The 25317-nt window shown below is 36.1% G+C and overlaps 1 protein-coding gene and 1 long non-coding RNA gene across 6 annotated transcripts in view; one reads left to right on the top strand and one right to left on the bottom strand.

Annotated features, from left to right (window-relative positions):
• Positions 1-25317, bottom strand: part of SPIDR (scaffold protein involved in DNA repair) — a 175329-nt gene that overhangs the window by 104315 nt on the left and 45697 nt on the right. For all 5 annotated transcript variants that reach the window (XR_015733361.1, XR_015733362.1, XM_034429723.3 and 2 more), the window contains exons 6-7: positions 8988-9229; positions 4531-4631 (exon numbers count right to left, since the gene is read on the bottom strand). Coding sequence is in view for 3 of the 5 variants with exons in the window: in XM_034429723.3 (XP_034285614.2) it covers positions 4531-4631; positions 8988-9229 (343 nt within the window). In the remaining 2 variants the exon portion in view is untranslated. The remainder of the gene's footprint in view (positions 1-4530; positions 4632-8987; positions 9230-25317) is intronic.
• LOC148114906 (uncharacterized) lies at positions 1139-24242 on the top strand. The gene is made up of 3 exons (XR_015733363.1): positions 1139-1237; positions 2745-2915; positions 19429-24242. It is a non-coding gene; the product is annotated as an uncharacterized LOC148114906 (long non-coding RNA).

Here is a 25317-nt window from a genome sequence, read left to right as displayed (position 1 = left end):
TGAGGCCTTCATATAATCTTTATCTGGTGGTTTTGTTTTTCTCCAATTTTCTGATTTGTTTCCTTGTTCACCCATCATTTTTAATCTCTCTTCAGTTCTCTATGGATTTCTCCCTCATTTCTGATTTTGTTTTTCTTTTCCTTTAAAAAAAACTTTGTTAGGTTTAATATTATTCCATTTCCACAAGAACACAGAAAGAAATGTGTATCAAACCGAAACAACGAACGTTGCATTTGTGAAAGTATGTGATTTTAAATGCCATAATGTTATTGTCTATCTTATTTTTTCTGTTCTTCTACATACACTTCTTTCCTTGGGAGTATGAAGGAACCTCTGGGAAAGCTAGATGACCAAAAGGTCAGTATTTGGGAAAGTCCCAAGAAAAGCCCAGCAGCAAAAAAAGAAAGGGGGGTACTTCTTAAATTATCTTCCCTATAGAAATTGTTCTTTAGGAGAACTTTTCTATGCTGAACATTTAGGATGGTTTCTTTCCAAAAAATATAATCCTGTTAAGTCTGCAAAGCTTATTATCAATTATATAACAACATTCTTTCATTGTTCTTATTTTCTGTTGAAGGAGGTTACAGATACTTGTGCACAGGTGTACCAACTAAACCAGAAGACATCTGGCAGGAGAAGCTTTTTAAACATAAAACCAATGACTCAGTCCACAGAGAAAAAAGGGGAGTGTACACACATTGTACAAACTTAAGTAAGTGCTACTTTAAGCCTAATCATAAAAGCTTAGACTTGAAAAATGTTTACTTTTACTTAAATAGCACTTTACTTTCCTCAAATAAGATAGGCAAATGTGAGAAAAAACTACAGGCATATAATCCTATTTGGAAGTCTATGGTTTAAGACAAAGATATTGATACGTATTTTCTAGCTTCTTTTAAACAAATTTCTTGGCTATTGTAAAGGCTTCTAATTAACAAATGCATTTGTATGTGCCTTACAGAGAAAGAGACAAAGTATACTTTTTTTCCAACAATGAAAAAAAAAAAAAAAAAGGTGATCAGAGGTCACAACTATTTAAGTAAAACAAAGCTGATGGATGTGATGAGGTCATAGCAGAAGTACTGAAGTCACAAGATGACCTTTATGACAACTGCATTTCCTAATTTAATTGTTCTGTACTTCAGAACAAATACCAAGCACATGGAAGCAAGCAGGAGTGATATCCAGCAGGTTCTGGAAAACCAGTAGTGAAAACTTTGAGCAGTTCGGAGAACCGGTAGGGGAAATTTTGAGTAGTTCGGAGAACTGGCAAATGCTACCTCTGGCTGGCCCCAGAGTGGAGTGGGAATGGAGATTTTGCAATATCCTTCTCCCAGGAGTGGGGAGGGAATGGGGATTTTGCAGTGTCCTTCACCTAGAGGGGGTAGGAATGAAGATGTTGCAGTATCCTTCCCCTGGAATGGGTGGGAATGGAGATTTTGCAATATCCTTTCCCCAGGAGTGGGGTGGGAATGGAGATTTTGCAATATCCTTCCCTCAGGAGTGGGGAGGGAATGGAGATTTTGCAGTATCCTTCCTCTGCCACGCCCACCAAGCCACACCCACCAAGCCACACCACACCCACCAAGCCATGCCCACAGAACCAGTAGTAAAAAAATTTGGATTTCTCCACTGGAAACAAGACAATAATACCATGTTTACAGACCAAGCAATCCTTATCTCCATCTTTAGCAAAGAAGCCAACTACAAATGAAAAAACTGCTGTCCTTAGTCAGTAAAATACTGTATGGACCAGCCAAACTCTATAACAAAGAGAAAAACTGACTCATGAAGATCAGGATAGTTTTTGATATCTATGATATTTCACTATTGCAATAGGCGCCATCAGGTGGGAAAAACATTAGTGTTGTTAACTGAACTTTTTCATTTATCCGTCTATCTACTGCTTATGGGGAAAAGTCAATATTATATATCCCAAAATGCACCTAAACGGCATACTTGGGAGGATAAATGGCCAGCATATTGATGAAGTGAAATCTTTTAAATATGTGGGCATGGTTTTCTAGAGCTCCACAATGCAGTGTACACTAAAATTATATTAGAAAATGGTCAAAAAATAGCAGCCATTTTCACGCCATGCATGTGAATTTGTTGAGGCCTGGTATTCTACCAAAGGAGCAATTAACGAACATTTTGACCCAGATCCAGCATATAAATATATAAGAAACCAGACTATTCGAACAACCAACCAACAAAAGAACCAATCAGCTGCTCAGAATTTAAATATAACTCCAAACGAACAACCAATCAAATCACCAACTGAACACAGTGGCACACAAGACATTTACAAGCTAAGGGGAATAGGACAAGACAATCCTGCTAATGATGTTACCTACTCTGGTAATGAAACGTTCGGAAACTAAATTGAAAGAAGCTTGGAGAGCAAACAACTGCCAAAATCTAAAACCCAAGCTACAAATATTTTCTATTATTTCAAAATAGCAGCCATTATTCAGTCTTTTCACTTCACCAGAGGAACACAACAAATCCCAAAAGCACTGAAGTTATATTCGGCTTTAGCACAATTACTTTTTGGTACCCAGCTATGACCTTACACTTTATATTGCTCTTGAAAATGTCAATTTCTATATTCCTAAGGGATATATTTCGAGTAGCCACTTGCTTCCTACATGTAGTATTGAGGAAGGAGGGAGGGAAGGCTACTATTGGTGCATGGATCTGATTCATAGCATATTGTTTGAAGTTATTGTTCTTTACCACAGGACTTTCTTTCCTTATTGTGGACAATATTGGTATTGTTCAGGACAATTTCACAAAAACTTCAGCAGCTTTTCCAATGCATTCATAATGATGGGTAATAAACTCAAGAATTTGCACTTTGAGCATTTAAACAACATATCAAAGAACAGAAAGCCCAACAGAATCAGTAAAAGGTAAAGGTTCCCCTCATACATATGTGCTAGTCTTTCCCAACTCTAGGGGGCGGTGCTCATCTCCGTTTCAAAGCCGAAGAGCCAGTGCTGTCCAAAGACGTCTCCGTGGTCATGTCACTGGCATGTCTAAACGCCAAAGGCGCATGGAACTCTGTTACCTTCCCACCAAAGGTGGTCTCTATTTTTCTACTTGCTTTTTTTACATACTTTCGAACTGCTGGGTTGGCAGAAGCTAGGACTAGTAACGGGAGCTCACCCCATTACGCAGCATTAGCGATTTGAATAGGATCAGTATGCTCTACTTAAGAACATTTTTCTAAGCAGTCAAACCTCTTTTTACAATCCAACAAGTTATTTGCATCACACATAACTCGTTCCAAATTCTGAAGAGTACTAACTTTAGCATGTTTCAATGCTCTCTACACATCAGTTTTAGGGGGCTGATGAAAAAAAAAACTCTATGAGCTGAGACTGTGCCCGTGGACAAGGGACTGTTGAAACTTCAGTTCATGTCCTGCTGTACTGCAACACTTTACAAGGACTCAAGAATCTACCTTATAATTCCTTATCTGGTAAAATACCTGGGAAATTCTGATCTTTTTTTTATGTACAGTTATTCTTATCAGATCAGTATGATTTAGTCTCCTTGAACATAGCAAAATTTTGTTATACTGCCTCTAAAATCAGGCATACTTTGATTATCCACTGACAAAGCTACCACCAACTGTAATGTTTTATCTCGTTTGATTTTTACTTTTATTTGTAACATGTGTTTGTAATGGTCAGTGACCAGAATATTTAAAAAAAGTATTAATACACAAAATTGCAAATTTTGTTTCAGTCAGTGGTATTACCAGTCCTTCTATATTGAGCTAAATCATGAATGCTTCTGTAACCAGAGATAAAAACTGGGAATCTTCTAGGAGTCTTTGGCGGTATAGTGATAGACCATATTGAGAAAAGAGACCATGTATCAACAATATTGCAACCAGTCAACAATAACTGATGAAAAAAAAATTGGTGGCTGAGATGGTTTGGGCACATTTGCATAATAGTTCCAGTTTGTTTGCCATAAAGTTATATGGGAACACAAAGATAGAAGGTTTAACCCAGGGTATCAAGGCAACTCTGGAAAAGGTAGATTGTAACTGATCCAGATTAGACTTGAATCCATTGCAGCAATGGACAACACATCTTGGGCAAGGCATTATAGTAAATTCCCAGCAAATGACTCTGTAGCACCACAGTAGCATATTGGATGTACTTGCCATTTAATCTGTTTTTGCACTGTATTCTAAGAGACTTAGGATAATCAGTGATGTTTACAATTAACATTTAAAACCACCAAACATATATGTTGAAAAGGCATCACCGAGTGTAAATAAATGTAAGATCTTCATGTTTCTTCCTTCAAGAAGCAACACAAAATATTTATATATCAAACTTCTTAAATGCCTATCTCCCTCATAGAGGGGCTCTGGGTGGTAAGTATATAATGACGGTCAAGCCTTGAAAGCATACAGTTACGAAGTCATATCAATATAACCATAAGACTTTGTTTAAAAATTATACTTTCTTCCAAATCGTAGTAAAATATTTTTATTATAGTTCTTACCTGACAGTGTTTCATGGTGAGAGGTACATTGATGCCTCCAAAAGTTTACTGTGGATCTCTTTCTATTTTGAAGTGTATTCAACCTTTCTGCTAGCCCTCCCCTAGAGATAGAAGAAATTTCTTTTCAAATTCTCAAAATTCACTGATTTTCTCCAAGACTTTGTTAAATAAATGCAACACACAATTTCTAGAATTCTTAGCAACAGAAGAATATTGTAAGAATAGTATGTGAATAGATTTATATAAACTGTGTGTAATAAATTCTACATTTAATATAGGCAGTTTCAATAAACAGTTTTTTTAAATTCCTGGAATAAAAATCAGAACAATTTTAAAAGGATACAAGAATACTCTTTGGGTCAGAATAACTTTCCACCTGAAGAGTGTAATTTCAGTCAAGACAAGTGTACTTTTGACCATTGCCCTACAGCATATTACTGGAAGACAAGTGACCACTGGTAAGGAATGTGTCCCAAAATACTCCTTGTGCATACTTGACCTCATGATTCATTTCATAAGCTAGGTCAAGTGTGCACTTTCTGTAGTCTGAAAATTGTCCATAACTGAAAAAGTTCAGTATTTGTAAAGGGAACAGCCTTCAAAACAATTTTATTAAAAGCAATTCTGAAATTTACTATTTCAGATAATATTCAATATTCTCGAAGCTAAGAACAAGAATTATTGGTAAAGCTACCTTTGTCAGTTGCATGATTGAATAATTTAGTAATTCACTTCTTAAACATCAATTTTCAGCTGTGATCCTATTTTGAATTACTTCTGTGAAGAAAAATCTGTATTGAAGCCACATTAAAGGCTTTTGCTGGTCAAATACTGGTCAAAAATATGAAATTGGCTAGAGGAAATTACTAAACAACAAATAGATCTAATACCAGAATTAATCTTATCAGGTATATTAAGGAGAAATTATAGTAAAAAAACTCAGTATATCATATTACACATAATAACAGCAGCTAGAATCATCTACGCACAATACTAGAAAAAGGATAGTACTCCCTCTGATGAAATGGTGATAAAAAAAGTGTTAGAATGTGTGGGAATAGACAGGCTAACAATGGAAATAAAAGAAAGAGGTGAAACAGAATACTATCTGATTTGGGACACATGGTATAACTGGTTAGAGAATAGAAGCAAAGAATAAAGATGTAAAAGTAAATTAAGATGTGACAATAAAGGGTAATATATATAGGTATGTAATTGCAATATCAATGCATTGTATAGAATAGATACGTACACAAAAGGAAAGTAAGAATAACGAAAATAATTTGTATGTACTTAGAAGATATACTGATACCGGAGTGCTGTAAAGATCAAAATTGTGATATAAAATGAAGAAAACTGTTTAATAAAAACTATTTAAATTAAAAAAAAATAAAGGCTTTTGCTTGATTGTCATATATAAATGAATACCTTGTACTCTAAGTTCTAGAGTATTTTTGTGCTATAATACATATTTTTGTTAAGGCAATATTTCAAGTTTATGCTGTAACTACCAATGCAAAAGAAGAGGAGGAAGTTGATTTCTATGATTAAGTTCAGTTTTAAATCAAGATACAAGTAAGATGTGCTGCTCACGACTGGAGATTGGAATGGCAAAGTTGCAAAGGAAAATGTAGTTGGACTGTATGATTTAAGCAACTGAAATGAGCAAGAGACCAACTTATTAATTTCTGCCACTGCAATCATTTCTTCATAAGTCAAAATTGTCTTCAAACAACCAAAATGAGGCCTCCATACTTAGATCTCACCAGATGGTGTATACAGAAATCAAATTGACTACGTTGTTGCTAAAAAGAGGTGGTGGAGCTCAATTATAGCATGAAAGAAATGCCTAGGTATTGACACAGGAAGAGATCACAAACTCCTCATAGTTAAGCTAAAGACAAAGAAGAAAGTCAGTTGGTTTTCACAAATGATAGTGAATATAATATATATGCATCAATTTCAAGGAGAACATCAAGAATCACTTTGAAATCCTGAACTTCATTGATACCAGAGAACCAGAGGAGTTATGGAATGAACCTAAAGAATTCATAAAGAATGAATGTGGAATGAAAATGCCAAAAATGATGAAAGAGAAGAAAGCAAACTGGATATGAGAAGGGTGGAAATTGCCAAAAAGAGAAGAGAAGCCAAAGCTAAAAAAGGCAAACATCTCAGAAAGGAACTTAACAAAAGAGTTTCAGACAGTTGTTAGAAGAGATAAGCAGTACTACATTTGTAAAGACATTGAAGATGGAAACATGAAAGGGTAAGACGGCTTTGCTGAATGACTGAAATTCCAGTACCAGTTATAGTCAAAGACTATCTGTATTATGGTTTGGGGGACAAAAAAACTACACCACATCTCATGGTTGGAATATAGCATTGAATAAGCAAAACATTTTATAGTTTTTTAAAAAAATATATTGCCAGGGTGCATCTGAACCCATATGTCAACTGTTATTTGATACAAAAGGGAAACATATAAATATAGATTTAGCTTAGGGAAAAATTAGTGCACACCTTGCTTATAGCTTGGAATGGAAAGTAAGACTTACGATTAAAAGACTTATAAATTAAAAACTGAAAAGTTAAGAATGAAGAGTCGCCATGAATCCTCTTTTATGTATTACTTTTACTTTCATAGTTGGGTCCAATCCCAGCAGAAATTGAATGACTTAAACTGCCTGGTATGGAAACACTGGAAATTCCTGTAATCCATAAGTATTTCAGATGCATAACAAATTTTATATAGGTCTAGATGAGCCATGAGCCATTGGGTCATCCTTTCAGAGATATTTCCTTAACTAAACAAAGTGTCATGCCCCCGTTGGAGTCTGAATCTGTGGGGGAAGATGAGCTGGAAAAAGAGCCGACAGAAATTGAGAGGGCGGCTCCATTGGCCTTGGAGGAAACTGGGGAAGGACAGAGTCAGTCCAGACAAGGCTTTTCTGAATTAGTAAGGCCTGCAGACAGGGAGACTCAGGAGAAGAGCAAGAACTACCCCCTCCTGATCCTAGAACAAGGAGGAAAGAGAGAAGGCGAGATCAACGAAGATTGAGCCGGTTACGAGGGAGGAGAGTGCCCCGCCCCCTTTCATAAGGCACACCTGGGGACTGAGATGTAAGGAGGTGCCAGTGGGAGGAACATTTGTCGGGAACAAGCGTTGAATCTGTGGAGCCTCATGTGCACTTGCCAACGCCTGGAGATTGCTGTACTCCATTTTGTGGGGCTTGCCGGTTTGCCTGTTTTGCTGAACTTTTTGCTCTGGTTACTGTTTGGCTAACCTGTCTTATTGGACTGCTGGCCCTGGATAATGTTAGTTAACCTGACTTACTGGACTGTTGGCCCTGGTTGCTCTGTGGTTAACCTTGCTTACTGAACTACTCACAGCCAGAGGAATGCGTGTGCGTGTGAGAGCTTTGCTCCAGGACTTGTAGTGAATGTGGGAACGTTTGGGGGCACAGTTGGAGCAATAAAGGGGAGTTAGGTTTATTAGGTTTATTATTATTAAATTAAGTTATTTTATTTATTTTATTTGATTTCTATACCACCCTTCTCCAACAGGACTCAGGGCAGTGAACAGCCGAGATAAAACATAATGTATAAAATTTAAAAAACAGTTTAAAAGACATTAAATAATTTCGGTCCTCAATTTAAAACAACCCAGTTAAAACCAATTTCAAATTAAAACCGAAAGGATGGGATCAAGCCAGCCCGGCCAGATGAAATAGATGTGTTTTCAGGGCCCAACGAAAAGTCCGGAGGTCTGGTATCATGCGTATCTCTGGGGGTAGGTCGTTCCAGAGGGCAGGTGCCGCCACAGAGAAGGCTCTCCCCCTGGGAGTCGCCAGCCGACATTGTCTGGCCGATGGCACCCTGAGGAGGCCCTCTCTGTGTGAGCGAACTGGCCGGTGGGAGGCTATTGGCGGCAGAAGGCGGTCTCGTAGATACCCCGGTCCTAAGCCATGGAGCGCTTTAAAGGTGGTCACCAACACCTTGAAGCGCACCCAGAAGACCACCGGAAGCCAGTGCAGCTCGCGCAGGAGAGGTGTCACATGGGAGCGCCCCGTCGCTCCCATAATCCCCGCGTTAGAGTTAGACCTGTTATCTGGTTGTGTTGCTTTCATGCCACCCCCCAGATCATCACACAGAGAAAAAGAATGACCACAGGTATGCAACCCCCCCCCTTCCTGACAGCTTCCCCACTGACTTTGCTTGGGGGAGATTGGCAGGGAGCATTGGAAATCACAATCACCATTTCACCTAATCAGCTAATCGAAGATTACAAACAGATGAACTCAGCATGAGTTTTTATCACTTTCTGAAAAACATGAAAAACGTTAACTAGCAACAAAACATGATAAAAAGTGAAATGGCCAATGCCATCTTTTTAAAGTTTCAAAAATATAACTCTAAAATTAATGTTCTTGTTACTTTAAACAACTGATGCATACCTCAGCAATTTTCTTTTTTTTGCAGAATCTTCTGGAGTCTTCAAACTTTTTTCAATTTTTTTCTTAGGAGTTTGTAGAAGGGTCTGAGCAGATTTTAGCCAGTCAGTGGCTGATCTTCCTGTATCTGTTTCAAACCCTACTCCAAAACAGAACTGGAACTTTTTAGAAAACTCTAAATTAGTAGCTTCTGTTTCTACATTGTTTCCTTCAAAATTGTCATCATCTGATGAATATTCTGAAATCTGTGGAGAAATTGTCAAGACATAAAAAAACATCTATTTAAAGAAGCTAATGAATTAGTGTAACACTAACTAATAAGGATTTATAATCATGGAAATGTATAATTCATCACCACATATCCAGAATGTGGGGACTCAAAGCCACCAATGTAGCTATATTTTATTTATTTGATAAAAGAAATAAAGTCTACCTTTCTGGTTCAAAAGTGACATACTTAATAATAGTTTAAAAAATATTGGTAGTATGTAGCAACACCCAAAATACAGTAGTTAACTAAACAATGAGAATCATTACCAAAGAAAAATCACAGAAACAGACCTTATCCCGAACAACTGAATCTACATAGTTCAGGAACAGCCCACCAACCTACTTTAACTAAGTACAGGTAGTCCTCAATTTACAACAGTTTCTTTGGTGACTGTCCAAAGTTACAACTGAAAAAGTGACTTATGACCGTTTTTCACACTTATGACGACTGCAACATCCCCATTGTCATATGAGCAAAATTCAGATCCTTGGAGGCTGGGTGTGTTTGGCAGTCTTGCTGTGAGCCTTGGAAATAGAATACATGGATTTGACACTTGTGGCTCTAGCCCTTTCAGAAGCCTCAGGTCTGCTATCAATCCTTTCTATAGCCGCCATATTGGCTGTCCTGCTTTTCCTGCCCTTTCTTGTTTTAAACAAGGCTTTCGGCATCAGCTGTGGTTGTACCTAAAGGCAGTTGCCCCTTTAAGAATGGTTTCCCCTGGGAGCGCTAAGCTCCTCAAATGGCAGCAAATGGCGGGCTTAGCTAGAAAAACACACACATACACACACACTGGCTCCAAGCCTTCAATGCCATCTCAGCCGCTCAATGAATTGCAGAGAGCTTCTCCTGTCAGAGAAGGCCCGTTAGTAAGTGGAGCGCAAGGCTCCTGTCAATGGCTGTGCGGTATGCTGCGGAGCACTAGGCTGCTGTCAAGGCAATCGACAAGCGATCTCACAATCTTACGCCGTGTGCCGCTTTTAAACCTAGGGGTAAGTGCAGGGCAACTGCCAGAATGCAGGCTGGCAAGCTGAGAACGCAAAGCTCCACCAGAAAGGATTTTAAAGTGTCGGGCGGCACAGCAGCTTTTCGGTGTTCAAAATGGCCACTCAACTCGCCCTATTCAGAAGCACCAAAATACACCAGCAACTCACTTTTTGACTGAGTCAAAAGATGGAAGCCCCTAGCAACAGGGGCAGGACTTGTCAATTATGACAGACCCAGTCCATCAATCTGAACAGACGAGTACAACCCATGCCTGGCTGCTGGCTCCACCCACAATGGAGAAACCTTTGACACGTCTGTCCAGGCTGAAGGACGGAGTCAAAAGCTGGGAGGTCTTAGCAACAAGGGCAGGACATTTCAACTTTGGCAGACTCAGTCCAATCAACTGAACAGACAAGTACAACCCATTCCTGGATGCTGTCTCCACCACTATGGAGAATGGGGTAAAACTCATTTAACAATTGTCTCATTTAACAAAAGAAACTTTGGGTTCAATTGTGGTTGTAAGTCAAGGACTAACCAGTATGTTTCCACTTTGCTGAATTGCAATCATTGTAGCTACTGTAGCATGGTTGCTACTGTGGAAGGCTAACTTATTATAAACATCCAACAAAAACTCCACAGGATTTTCCCGCCATCCTTAAAAACTGAACTTGGAATATGACATCCATGTTCTGTCCCAGTACCATGCACACACCCAACCAGCCAGCCAAGGGTTAAATAAACTCTTCAAACACTCAACATCAATGATAAGGAACTTGGCAGCAACTCCGTGGCTGCCTGCCAAGAACTTTTACTCCGATAACACAGACAAAAATACACACAGTTTGAATAGTCCAGTTTGTAATTAAATCCACAGCAAATAGGTGTTGTGTCCGAAGGTGCAAAGTGCCTCGCCAGAGATTAGCTTTGTCCATCACAGAGTCCGAATGGCCATCACACTCCCTTTTATAGCCTGTGGGGTGTGGTCCAGTGACTCAGCTTAATCTCTGGCACGCCTCCTTTTCTGCTGCGCCCGCTTGTCTCTCCGACGCTGGCATGGGTCCAACCACAATGTTTCTTCGTCACTATCCGACGGCTCAGAAACACCTGGCTCCTGGCCAATCTCTTCTCCTTCGGGAGACACCTGAGGCATTGCCAGAGAGGAGGGTCCTGGAGAGGGAGGCCTGGCCATCTCCTTTCCTTCATGTTCAGAGCCTTCTTCCTCTGATAAGATAGGTTCGGAGGACGGAACCACAACAATCCATTATTATACTACAGTCATTTCCAGTAATCATAAGCTTACTGGGAAACTTAATTATTTGAATGGTAACTGACCAAAAAATGGTTTTGCCAAGAGCCTTTGTCAGAAAAGAGTCTTAACTTTTAAACCAAGGAATATTTACATTTTGGTGCCATAGCAAAAAAGTTTATGTGCTGATCATATTTGGGAAGTTATGGAAAGTGAAAATGAGCACAGTAGATGAGGAAATTTATATAGGGAAAAATGATATTTTGTTTATAATGGGCTTGTATTAAGAAACTGAGCAGTAGTCAACATAGCTGGTATAATAAAGAATTACTCATTTAAATGTGATTTTTATTTATTTTAAGTAATCTCACATTTGAGAACATTTCTAGTAGTATTTATAGCAACTGAACCTTCAGAGATGATCCTGTGTAAATCTCATTATACAATTCAATCAAAATGGATTACTAAAACCTTTGTGACTATGACAAGATGAACTGAAGTTGAATTCCTAAATACCCAACTGCATGCTTAGACTATAAACTTCCTGTTTTCAAGAAAGAATAATTCCATCATGAAAAATCTAAGTTATGTTGATTGGCTTCCTGGTTTTTTAAAAAAACCCTCCATGCTTTTAGCTCACCCTTGGAAAGCAATTGACAGACTTTATACAGTACAAACTGTACCATTTCAAAACATTTCATTTGTAGTGCAAATAATAGTATAAAATTACAAATCATAAATAATCAACATTGGTTTTAGAAATCAAGGTTGATATATTATTGAAATGGGCCTTCCTTATCAATATGTAAAAAATAAAAAAATTATTTGGAAATTGGAAAATGAAAGAGGAACAAAGGAGTTCTGGTATAAAAAAAACAGAGTTAATTTCTTTTCACCTAAGTTTAATACAGTATATACACTGAAGCAAGTTTTACTCCTTTATTCAGAGCAGTAGATCAATTAGAATTTCTAAAAAAATCTTCTGTGAGGGCTTATCAAGCAGGAGTGCCTTTTGCTCAACAATCTTATTATTATTATGTAGATTACCCAAGTAAGACTTCCTTCCAAGAACCTGATTCTAGCTACATGCAAACTTCCCTTTGATAAAATGATTTCCTTTTCATTTGCACCTTATCATTCCAAGATCACGCTGAGAGCTTTTCCTGCCCATTTACTCTTCCTCTGATTAAGTTAATACCCAAATTAGCTACCATGAATGAAATGCTAGATATACCAGTGGAATTAGAAAGCAGAAGCTAGATCTATGGACCACTGAAAGAGGCAGGATTAGAAATGATAACAAAGAGGTGTTTCTAAGGTGGCTGTAATTAGCAACTTGGAACAGGATTAGAGTTGACAAAACTTCAGGTTTCATGGAATCTCTTCCTAATTATCTATTGACTGCTAATTATTTGCACAAGTAAAATAATTATTTATACATAAGAGTTTCTCTGCAGGCCTACAACTCCACCTTTGAACTTAACATAAGGTCTTTTTTAGCTATTAATCTTAACATTCTATCATTATTCTATCAGCCAGGCCTTTGGCAAGACAGAATATAACCCCTTGCTTCATCGTGGGTGACATCTTTTATTGTTAGCTTTTATGTTTTGTTGATTTTATTGTGATTTCTTCGTTTTGATTGTTGTGAGTCACCTAGTTGTTAACAGAAAGCAGCATACAGGTTTAATTAATACAGTTCATTGTACAGTCAGCCAGATATTCAGGCAGGATTTGACATTTTTATCCTCCTATTGAGTCCTTCCCAAGGACCTGGGATAAACAGATGATGATGGTGATGACGATGATAATTTTGTGAATATACATTGTCACAGATTATGTGAATTATACAAATGATATTTTTAAAACAGTGAAATTTGAAAGTAGATACAAATATGCTTAATAGTAGACCAGATAACCATTATAGCAACAAAGAGAGAAAATTGTACTTACTGCCATCTAGAAGTTATCTGGAATTTTGACACTAAGATGTGGCATCCATTCTTAATATTCCATACATTTATTTTATTTTTTATTTTTATTTTATTTTTTTGGATTTATATACCACCCTACTCCCGAAGGACTCAGGGCGGTGAACAGCCAAAAAAATAAAACACACAAACTACAAAATTTAAAAGACAATATAAAAACCCATTAAATGATTTGGCCCAAAACAAATTAAAACACCCCTAATGTTTTAAAACAAATTTACAATTTACAATTAAAAGGGAAGTTAGGCCAGACCAGCCTGTTGAAATAAAAATGTTCTTCAGGAAATTTCACTAACATCATATCCTGTAACATTTTAAAACCATTAGGTCCATGACTTTAATTAACACAGTTAATTAAACTGGATATGGAATTATGGGCCAACATTTCTGGACAGCACCCATGCATAATGTTCTGCACAGGTGTTAAGAATATCACAAGAAGCGGTGTATCAAATTAATCTGCTAAACGATTTAGCAATAGCAATAGCACTCAGACTTATATACCATTCCATAATGCTTTACTCTCTGAGTTACTTACAAACATCAGCATATTGCTCCCAACAATATGCTGTTCAATACTGTGTTCATTTTACCGACCATGGAAAGATGGAAGGCTGAATCAACTTTCAGCCGATCAAGACTGAACTCCTGGCCTTGGGCAGAGTTAGCCTGCAATACTGCATTCTAACCATTGCGCCACCATGACTCGTATTACACTTATTCATAAGTATAATAATAGTTCTTTCTTTAGCATGAAAAGTCAGTTCAGAAGAAGGGAAATTAGGAACACAGAAATAAATGGAACTTAATATTTTTCTATCCATAATTCCAAATTACCTTTTAAAAATTCCCTTCCAAAGTCATTATGCATACCTCAAAAGCCATTAGATGAATATTATATGTGCAATTCAGCCCTGTGCCATAATTATTTAAAGAAAAGTTTATTTAAAATTTTGCAGCCACCAATTTGGACATACAATTATTTTAATAAGCAGAAGATACGACTGTTACAAGCCAGTATCCTGGATAATGGAAATTGGAGGCTATTTTCACACAACATGCTCAATCACAAACCAGTCACCATATTTTAACCTACTATGTTGTGGAAGCCAGTTTCTGTGGTTAGCATACTTCTTGTTATATCCATGATTAGAGACCTGAAGGAACAGTTTAGGGACATATTATCATGGAGAAAATGTAGTCATTAGGAATTAGGAATAACCCTGCTAGACTAGGTTAAAGGCTGTCTTAGTCCAGCCTACTTGTTTCTCACACTGGTCAAAAAGATGCCTTAAGGAAGCTTGTAAGAATGAGGAAAAGAAATACTCTTTTCCCAACCCTAATCCCCTGCAACGCTTATTTGGTAGTATTCTACCCTTGTGTCCAGTCACTATTTTTCCAAGCTAAAAAACCCAAATATTCTAGCTCTTTCCCACAGGAAAAAGCGCTAAGCCCTTTGAAATGCCATAAATATATAAATAATAATCACCACACATTTTTAAGCAGTGATCTATAGCCAAAAAGCCAAAAAAAAAAAAAAGTTTCTGCTGGGCTCTTCTGAACTATAACCTCCTTTAGCAATGGTCCCTTTATTGTCTATTGATTACATGTAGTAAGTGACAAACATCCTTGAAAACCTTCTTCATTTCTTTCATTAATACACATGTAGAAATAATAGTGTTAACCTTTGGCATGTACAGGTAAATTAATGTCTGCTCCCAATTTTAGTTCCATATGACAAATATTATCATGAGGTAACCTGATATTTCAAACTGTTAACTGTACCACATCAGAAATTTGTTTAGCTTCACACATCTTTCTTGAAAGTAATATCAAGTTCCTGCCATGCTCCAAAAAATTTGAAATGACTTTTCTCCATATGAAAGCACATGAAATGAATGAGGCATAGTGATTCAACTTGCTTGCCTTTTCAATAATATGTTCTGCTGTTGATTCTTAAATTCCTGACTAAATATGCCAGGATCCTTCTAAATTATAGAACAGAGGAAAGAAGACAATTTTATGACATGGGTATTAAATAATTATTCTACATTAGTTACCCTATTTATTGTTGTAGTTTGTTTTTGGAATTTCCTCCAACACTGGGCTCTTTTGTACTATCTTTCTTTACAACTAGACTCTCTAATATACTCACTTGGTATGAAAAAACAACTCTTCCTTTAATATTCTACAGCAACCTTCTACCACCTAAGCACCCACCTGTGGACTATACTTCAACACCCAAAATTCCCAGTTAATATGGCTATTCTTGTGAGAACTGGGGGTGGCAGTCCATAGATCTAGAGGCTGCTCAGGTTGGGCAAGGCTTCAGTACAGTTTATTTCCTCATTTTTTCAATAGTTTCTATTCTGTTCCTAGAAACTATTCCAACTTTTTTTTCTTTCAACCCCAACTTCATTCTACAGAAATAACTTGTTTTACTTTTCTTAGTCATTTGGGCAGTCTCTTCCATTTGCACACTGGAGTTTTTAATGAAAGTTTTCCCACATTTAATTTGAATATAAAAACTTTTTGTTTCTAGTATCAACAGCGTTAATACAGGAATTACTGCTTAAACAGACAAAAAAGGGTCTGCACATTTCACATTTTTACAGAGCTCACAAGGTTTATGATCCTTCCAGGCTGTTATCCTCACCTTCAAACTGCACAATCCTTCCCAACTACTTAGTTTGACCTTTTCTATTGATTTATGGTTCTCAGAAAAAATAGAAAATTAATTCCAAAATCATACAAAGAGTATACCCAAAGTCAACCATTTTTGGGATAGGCAAGGTTAAGAAACAGGCATAGCAGGAATTCTATGAAAATTTGTTATCAGGCATGCTGCAATGCTGCCTGCCGCCTTGGGTGGCCGGCTGACTTTTTAAAAAATTCAATAAACTCTCAACCACCCTGAAATAAATGCTGCTGAGCACCTCCAGGCCTCCCTACCATTGCTACTTCTGGTGCTGCTGCCTTTCTAGATAGTAGCCACTGAACAACTGATAAACATGCCAGGTATTCCTTTGCAGCCTGCAATTATTTTTAATTTTTTTTATTTTTTTAAAAAAGAAAAGATAAATGTAGCATTCCCCCTCTACAAGTTCTGTAGGCTTGCTTTTTATTGGTATTGGATACAGTAACAGAATCTTGAAAGCCTGACAGATTTTTTCTCTATCCCTTCTTATGCCAAAGCACAACCATTTTGAGTTTCTAACATTTCCACTTTTTCAGGACTCCTTTTTTTCTGAAAACTCTCCATTAATGGTTTACTCATACATTTTCCATGCCGAAGGCAGGTCAGTTTCTTCACAAATAGAGAAAAAGTCAATACAATATAAAATCACAGGAAATGATTCATTCATATTATCAATAACACCTTCATAGACCTGTATTTCATACTTTCCTATTTATGTTATAAAATATTTTTTCTCATAAAATGCTTTTAAAAAACCCTTATCTCTCCAAACTTTAACATTGGGGTGGGGGAGCTCCAAGGTATGATTTATTTGTACCCTGTTTCCCCTAAAATAAGACATCCCCTTATAATAAGCCCAATCGGGCTTTTGAGCGCATGCACTAAAATAAGCCCTCCCCAAAAATATTTAAATGCATGCGCAGCTGGTCCCTGCCATTTCCTCTGGTTTCCTCCTGCACCCCAAAATAATAAGACCTCCCCGAAAATAAGGCCAAGTGCTTATTTCGGGGTTCAAAAAAATTTAAGACAGGGTCTTATTTTCGGGGAAACACGGTAATAGAACTTGTTACAAACTACCTGGGTCCAATTTTGTTTTATCCTATTCTTCTTTAAATGGACAGCTACAAACCTAATTCAATATGACAATGTCTCCGTTTTGCCCATAGTATAATGCTATCAAAGGAATTATAAGGAATAATTCTTTTGATAGCATTATACTAAGGGCAAAACTGAGGTTTTCTATTACAGATAATAAATGAAACAATTTATCATATGCTAAAATATGCTTGATATACTTGTCTTATGATTTGAGATTAGATTTCAATATATAATTTGACCATGGTGCAATAATGTTTAACAATAAACAGACACAACACTACTGAGTTTATTGACTAAATAAATTTTGAATTTTATACTATGATTCTAACACTCATTATGTAACCCAGGCACTTGGATTAGATGGGTAGATGAGCTTTGTGACTATTGATGGTGAGTGGGGTCACTGTTTATCCATAGCCCTGCAGGGTTATGTCTGATGAGTTTGCATTTTAATCCGATAAACTATGCAGAGTCAGAGATGGGTGGCTATATAAATCAATTAAATTAAATTAAATAATTAAATAACATCAAATCTGATGCAAAGCTGAACATGCAACAATTGAAAGAAGCTGTGTTTGACAGGGTAGCATGGAGAGCACTTGCCTATAAAGTCACCAACAGGGCTAAATAAACAACAGAGTTGATAATTTCACTAAACCATATATTCCTGATATGAACAATTATTGCATATATTAATAGTTGTAAGGATTCTATATGCTTTTTACTGAAAAAAAAACCTCTGATTCCTTAGGAATGGCTAATTAAATTATGAGAATATGCTTCAAAACCTCTTTCTCTGTTCATGTTTCTAGCAAAAAGAGAAGCAGCCCTTTCTTCTTTTGGTGAGCAACATCTTAATATATTGGCTTGCTGGAGATGACTCTTCTCTTTTTGGCAGCAAAGGAAGCAAAAAAAAATGGTGGAAAAAATGATAAGAGAAATTGAACATGCCTGGGAAAATCTAAATGAATGGTAACCCTAGTATTTGTGAAGATCTTATAGTATGCAACATAAGGAGGAAAATTGAGACCACACCCAACTTCTCATTTTTAACTATCTGTGTATATAGTTATAGGTAATACCTGTTTTCTTCAAAGAATAAAATCACGTAAAATGTTAATGATAAAACCTAGGCATGGGTAGAATTCACCATGTTAACAACTAAATATAAAAGCAATTTTGACTTTTTATATTGTATATACAGCGCAGTCATTCATCCCACACAGAAATTTGCTTCTTAGATTACATGTCAGATGTTTTTTCTCACATTCAGAATCATGCAAATAAATATTATGTTAAGTAGAGAACTATGTCTTTCCATTAAATTTAACAGTGGGATATTTATTATAAACTTAGCTCTTCCTAATATATATATATATACATATAGTAAAAGAGCATGTATACATGAAAAAGTAGAAATCCTGTATTTTTAATAGAATATTACTCTAGCTGATGAATTTTGCTGCATACCAGCACACATATTCAGGATTGCAGCTTTAGATATGTATCTCATGTTATGTTCACCCATACAATAGTAACTCTGCTTTACTTAAAGTCAGGTCCATTGCACTGCTACTAGATATGCTTGCTCTCATAAACTGCATCTTTAAATTCAGTTAGCCAAACTCAATGGCAGGAAGCTTCAGTATTCCACGTTATCAGTTATGAACAAAATGTTTTTGTTCATTCCAATGTTACTATGTATTAATTCTATATAACAGTTTAACATAGATAGTAAAGAAAATTAATCTTAATGCAGTAGCCCATAAATCAGATTAAAGATCATCAGATTAAATTTGTATTTAAGACACCACCCCATTTCTTCAAAACGGTATTTACCGATCTTTGAGATGTGGTTAGAATTTTAATGCTATAATGCATTATCGCAGAAAGGATATCTTAATGCTTTACCACATGAGGACAAGTTAATTATCTCTATATGAATGCAGCCACCATTATAATTTCCTTAAATGTTTTTAGTTTTAAGTCAGTGTGGTTTTGCTATGAGTATGTGTTGATGAGATTTCACCAAAACACTATTTTGAATGGAAATCAGTACAAATGTTTGGGAATGAAATAAAGGAAAATATAAAACAATTTTTCTTCAAGTAATGAAAACTAAAGAAAATTTCTTTTTTTTTTCCATTTTCCAGGATATTTTTCAGAATAAAAGTACCAAAATCACCTACTGGAACACAACCAAATCATACAGAATGAAGTCCACTGTTTATTTGTATAAAATATTTTTTTTAATATTTGTGTAAAACTGGGGAAGTGACAAAATTCTGATGTGCAAATCAGTATTTAAGCTACTATACTACTAGCTTAGTGGAATGTCTTAGAAACCAAAGTACTGCAGATGTTTTCCAAGAGCAGGGGGAAAGACAATTTTACGAAAGAAGGTTATAATAAACTACTTCATATCTAAATATTTTGAAGGTAGCAGCAAGAATCTATATATGCAGTACGCGTAGTTTTTGACTTAGTACCACAATTGGTACCAGAATTTTGCTCACTAAGCAATGCAGTGATTAAATGAGCCATTATGTGACCAGACCCAATTTTATGACCATTTTACCACCGTTGTTAAATGAATCATGTGGTCCTTAAGCGAATCACAAAATTGCTGAGTGACTATAGCTTCCTCAATTGACTTTGCTTGTCAGAAACCAATTAGGAAGGTTGCAAATCATGATCATGTGACCACAAAGCATTTCAACTGTCACAAATGCAAGGCAGTTGCCAAGCACTGAATTGCGATCACGTGATCACAGGGGTAGTGCGATGGTCATAACTTTGAGGATGGGTTGTAAGTCACTTTCACCAAGGCAGCTGTAATTTTGAATCCTCATTAAACAATGATTGTAACTAAGAATCGTCATTAATCAATGGTTGTAACTGAGAATAAAAACAAAATACTGAGACTTTAAAAACAATAATCTTGCTCAGCACATATTATTTTGGCCACTTTTCAATTATTTTGAACTAAGAGACATAAAGATATAACATATTGCATGTAAATTATAACTGATATAATGTCCAGATTGGTAGATTTAATAAAAAGAGGAGGAAAAAGATCTGGAAATTATACTGTAAACAAAGCAACTAAAAAGAAAATGATTTTTTTTTCTTTTTTTAAATTGCTAAGATTAATTTTAATTGATTAATAAAATGTTTTATGTATTTATTCTTACTAGCTTGTGTAGTAATATAACAAATAAATAATGTTGATTAAAAATCTTTAAGCCTTTCTAAACAATAAACTCTAATTCAAATATTAATAACCGAGACATATTGATATTCCATTGATGTAAATCAGATGTAGATTTCTCCTTCCAATGCTGTATAATTCATTTAGCCAATCCCTCAGGCCTGGGCAATCCAAAATTATGTCTTGATTGATTCCAAATACTGGGAATGCAGCCAAGATGAACATATTATACCAGGGATAGGTTCTACTTACCTTTACTACCAGTTCACATCGCGCCTGCACATTTGCTTCACCCATGCATGTGCTCTTTTGCACATGCACAGAAGCTTCTGCATATGCGCAGATCACTTATGATGACGTCCGGGTCAGTGGTCGGAGCCTCCCACTAGTTTTACTACCAGTTCTTGCGAACCGGTCTGAACCAAGGGCAACCCACTACTGTATTATAAGTATTTTTAATGAAAAGTGACCAGTCCAGAGCAATAATCCTGTTCACCTTTGATGTTCTTCTTTGCAACTGAGCCATTCATCTAAAAATGTTTGTAAACTATGAAGCCCAGCATTACACATATACTATCTTGTGGCAACTGTTTGAAACACTGTCAAAGGATATAATTTGAATAAGTAATACTGAATAGAAATACAGGCTGCCCCATCAAATGCTGCTTCTTCAAAATAAAATATTTATTTACAGTATCACTTCAAATTGTTAGTTCAACAAGATGCTTATGTACAGATAGATCCTACCTCCTCTTATAAACATTATAAACATCCAAAATCTTAAAGCAAAAGCTTTAATCTTTTGCTTTTCAGGGGAAAAAATGAGAGAGAGAATACAAAGTCCTTGAGATGATTATTTCATGTTGTAACAATATTCAGTTTATTCTATTTTTCCCAAATATATTGCTAGTAGATAGAAGATGATAAATTGGTATTAGAAAAGAAAAAAGGTATAAAGAAAATAAATACTGCTAAGACTTAAATAAATTATAATTTCTAAACCTCATAATAAATATATTTTATGAAGCAAAACAGTTTTTACAAGTTAAACTTAATCAACCCAATTGTAAGCTGTTCCAGCCTGCCTCTGCTAAAACAAGTTTTTTAATACCAAGATAAAAAATAAAGGTCACTGCTTTATTTGAACAAAAGGGTTGGACCCTTCACTCTAAAGTATCTCCTATTATATTTGTCTTCACTATGTAAGAATATACAATCTTAATCCTTTTACTATACAAAAATGAAATAAGGTAAACATTTAAAATCTTCAAATGATTTAATAATTTTTGAAGTGGCAGCATGGCAACTAGACCTCACCTAGTAGCAACTAGCCCACTCTGAATTAATAAAGTACTCTGTAAAATTTCACTGCTGTTTTTTACCTCTAAAAGGTTGAAATAGCAGAAGTCTTATCACCATTCCAAACAAGAGGTTAGATTCTCAAGATGTATAAAATAATAAATTGGTTAAAGTACTATCTATAAAATGCATGGACTGCTATTGAAAATATCTAGAAAATATGTGTTGAAATCCAAAGTTGACAACTTTAATATAAATAGTCCTTGACTTACAACCATAATTGAATCCAAAATTTCTGTTGCTAAGTGAGACATTTGTTAAGTGAGTTTTACTTCATTTTACGGCCATTCTTGCCAATGTTGTTAAGTGAACTTAATTGCCATTAAGTTAATAGCACAGTTGTAAAGTGAATCTGGCTTTCCAATTAACTTTGCTTATCAGGTCACAAAAGATAATCACATGACCCGGGGACACTGCAACTGTCATACATATGAACTAGTTGCCAAGCATCTGAATTTTGATCAAGTGACCAAGGGGATGCTGCAATGGTTATAAGTGTGAAAAATGGTCATGTCACTTTTTTCAGTGCTGTTGTAACTTCAAACAGTCACTAAATAAATGGTTGTAAGTCGAGGGCTTCTTTTATTAATCATTTTATTATAAAGAAATCATCCAATATAAGCTTTTGTGTCTGTTAGAACTGAAATCGGATAAAGCAGTTGTGCATTCAACAAACACAAAAGGGTAATTAAGAAAAGATTTATATGAGGTTAATGAATTTCTGAAAGATTTCCTGAAATTGCTTAACAAGAATAATTTTACAGGAACAATTCTAAAGTTAAATTTTGTATTGAGTCAGCTAAATGTTAGGAATTTGACTTTGTACTTCTGCATTTTGCACTTCAAAGTTCAACCTAACCAGAAGAGAACAATTGTGCATTTAAACATTTTGCAAACTTCTAATTGCAATTCTAGCAATAATTCTTATTATTTTATGGAGCTGTGTTTAGATTCCATAATAAGTGTCTCAGAGAACCTTCTGATCAAGTAATGGATGTTGAAAAATAGAAGTTATATAGGCTTTGATCATTACTATGAAATAATGTATTTTCATGTGCTTCCTCAAACCAGAACCATCCACTCAGTAACAGGAAAATATTATTCCAAAAAAGGGCCATGGTTGTGAAAAAGAACCCCACTTTTATAAGCTAAAATGCTGCTGCATGTGCAAGTCTCACAGCTGAAGGTTCATACCCAGCATCTATGAATGTATGTTGGGTTAGCATTATGTGTGCAATATATAAGATGGTTCTTGTGAAAGTGAATTTAGATTTTCCAGCCAAAAGATCATCAAAACATTTGTGCCTGTGCAGCTGCAACCAGTAAGTTTGTATCTTTAGATTTTGTAATGAATGGATATATAAAAGGTGTATTTGAGAGAAATTCCTTAAAGCATCTATGGCTTTTTGCAGAATTGTGTAACTTACCCTTTGTAGCTGCAACTCAAACAAGGAAAATCCAAATTTGGTTTTAGGATTAGCAGATGGCTCATATTTCCACCATTATGCATTCTGAAGCACTTTTCTGCCCTTGAATACAAGTACTGCCCAGCAATCATAACCAGCTATAAGCTACAAAGTAATTTCCATCTACAGTCTATGCTACTAAAACTCTTGCATCTGTAATCTTCGTGAAACAATGCACCATAGGGGAAAACCTTTGAATCAAGGTACCTTAAATGAGTTAACTTACAGAAAGTGTCCAAAATGCAGGACCCATGATTCCCATGAAACTGAAATTTGGAAAATTTTATAGAACATTTTATGATATAAAAATTATTACAAAACATTTTATGGCATAATGCTCTTGATCTTTGTGCTATATGCTGAGTTATATGCTGTATGAACTGTATGCTATACAACAGGAGTCTCCAACCCACAGGCCGTGGAAGCGGTGGGGGAGTGTGCCTGTCGCCTGTGCAAATGGAGCTGCACATCATCACCTCCCCACCCACCCCCAAGCCGCAAAGCCGGAAACGTTGGGGAAAGCTGCTATAGAATACAGTATGGGCTACTTTCAAGGCAAATGAGCCTTGGTAGTACAATGGTTTAAAGCACCCTGTTATTAACACAGCTGCCTGCAATTACTGCAGGTTCGAATCTTACCAGGCTCAAGGTTGACTCAGCCTTCCATCCTTTCTAAGGTAGGTTAAATGAGGACCCAGTTTGTGGGGGCAATAAGCTGACCTTGTATAAATGTACAAAAGTATGAAGGCTATTGCTTAATGCATTGTAAGCCGCCCTGAGTCTCTGGAGAAGGGCACCATATAAATCAAATTAAAAAAAAAAAAAGGTTTCTGAATATCTCCTGAATTTTTAAGAACTCTTCAAGTATATTAGAAGTTCTGCCATTGTTGAAGACATTGAGGCATCTAGTAAGGCAATATCGCTGAAACAATGACCCAAGGGTCACAGGTTATCTAGTACTTCCTGTGATCCAGAGAGGGCTGCTATAAAGTTACATTTCTAAATACTTTTTCCCAATTTGCTTCACGTTCTAGGAAATTTACAACTCCACTTCTAATACTAGTATAATAAGCAAGGTCAGAAAATGTCATGATAGAGGATTGGGACCCTACAAAGGTTCAGAATGGAATTAAGGTTGGGAAAGTTTCCTAACTTTTATATATGTATATGTAACGCTTGAAATACAAAGTTTATTACATTTCAATCAATAGCCTATGAATAGGTTGTTCAATCTGATCTGCAACTTTTTGCTAAACCAGGTCCCTAATATCTCAGGTTCTGGCATTCTGCAAATATCATTATATAAATTATGTAAATTCTTTCCTAAGGTAAAAGCAAATATTCCCTTGAGATGACCCAATTCTTGGTTTAGGTGCTTTATGGACAGGTGTGGCTTACCACACTGCATTGTTTTGGGATGGTTTTTTCACTAGCCCCTAGCTTTGGAATTTCCTGGTGGTCTTCTAACTAAATATTAACTGATGCAATCCTGCTAAGCTTTTTGAGATCAGTCTGACACTGCTAACAAGTTCTGTCCTTGCTTTCAATTAAATAAAAGTAACTGTTTTACCACTAAATAATGTTAACAGGGTTAAAGTCAATTTTGAAAATTACTGTAAATATTAAGTGTAGTTTTCTATCAATAAGATCTTCTTTTTCCTTCCTCTCTTCCAAATCCTTACAAAGATGAAAAATTCTCTATTGTGCAGTATCTCTGCACATATATTACATTTTAAAAGTGCTTAGGTATATTTGAATTACCGTATATACTAGGACAGAACATCTTGATCTACTTCTCATTATTCAGGATGCAAAGCAAAGTCATTTCCTTCTGAAGTTCCACAATTCAGCAAATTATGACATTCAAGTGAGAGCAAATGCTCTGCTGGACTGCAGTACAAATCTCTTAACTTTTAACGAGGGTCATCTTCCAGGAAGCTCTAAAGCTGACCAAAAAAGCAACTTGTGTTTTCTCAGGATTTAATCTATATGCCTTCCTTCTTACC

Source organism: Pantherophis guttatus, chromosome 3, assembly GCF_059756535.1.
Source record: "Pantherophis guttatus breed Tessera chromosome 3, ASM5975653v1, whole genome shotgun sequence".
Taxonomy (NCBI): Eukaryota; Metazoa; Chordata; class Lepidosauria; order Squamata; family Colubridae; genus Pantherophis; species Pantherophis guttatus.
This window is presented reverse-complemented; position numbering and strand designations above follow the sequence as displayed.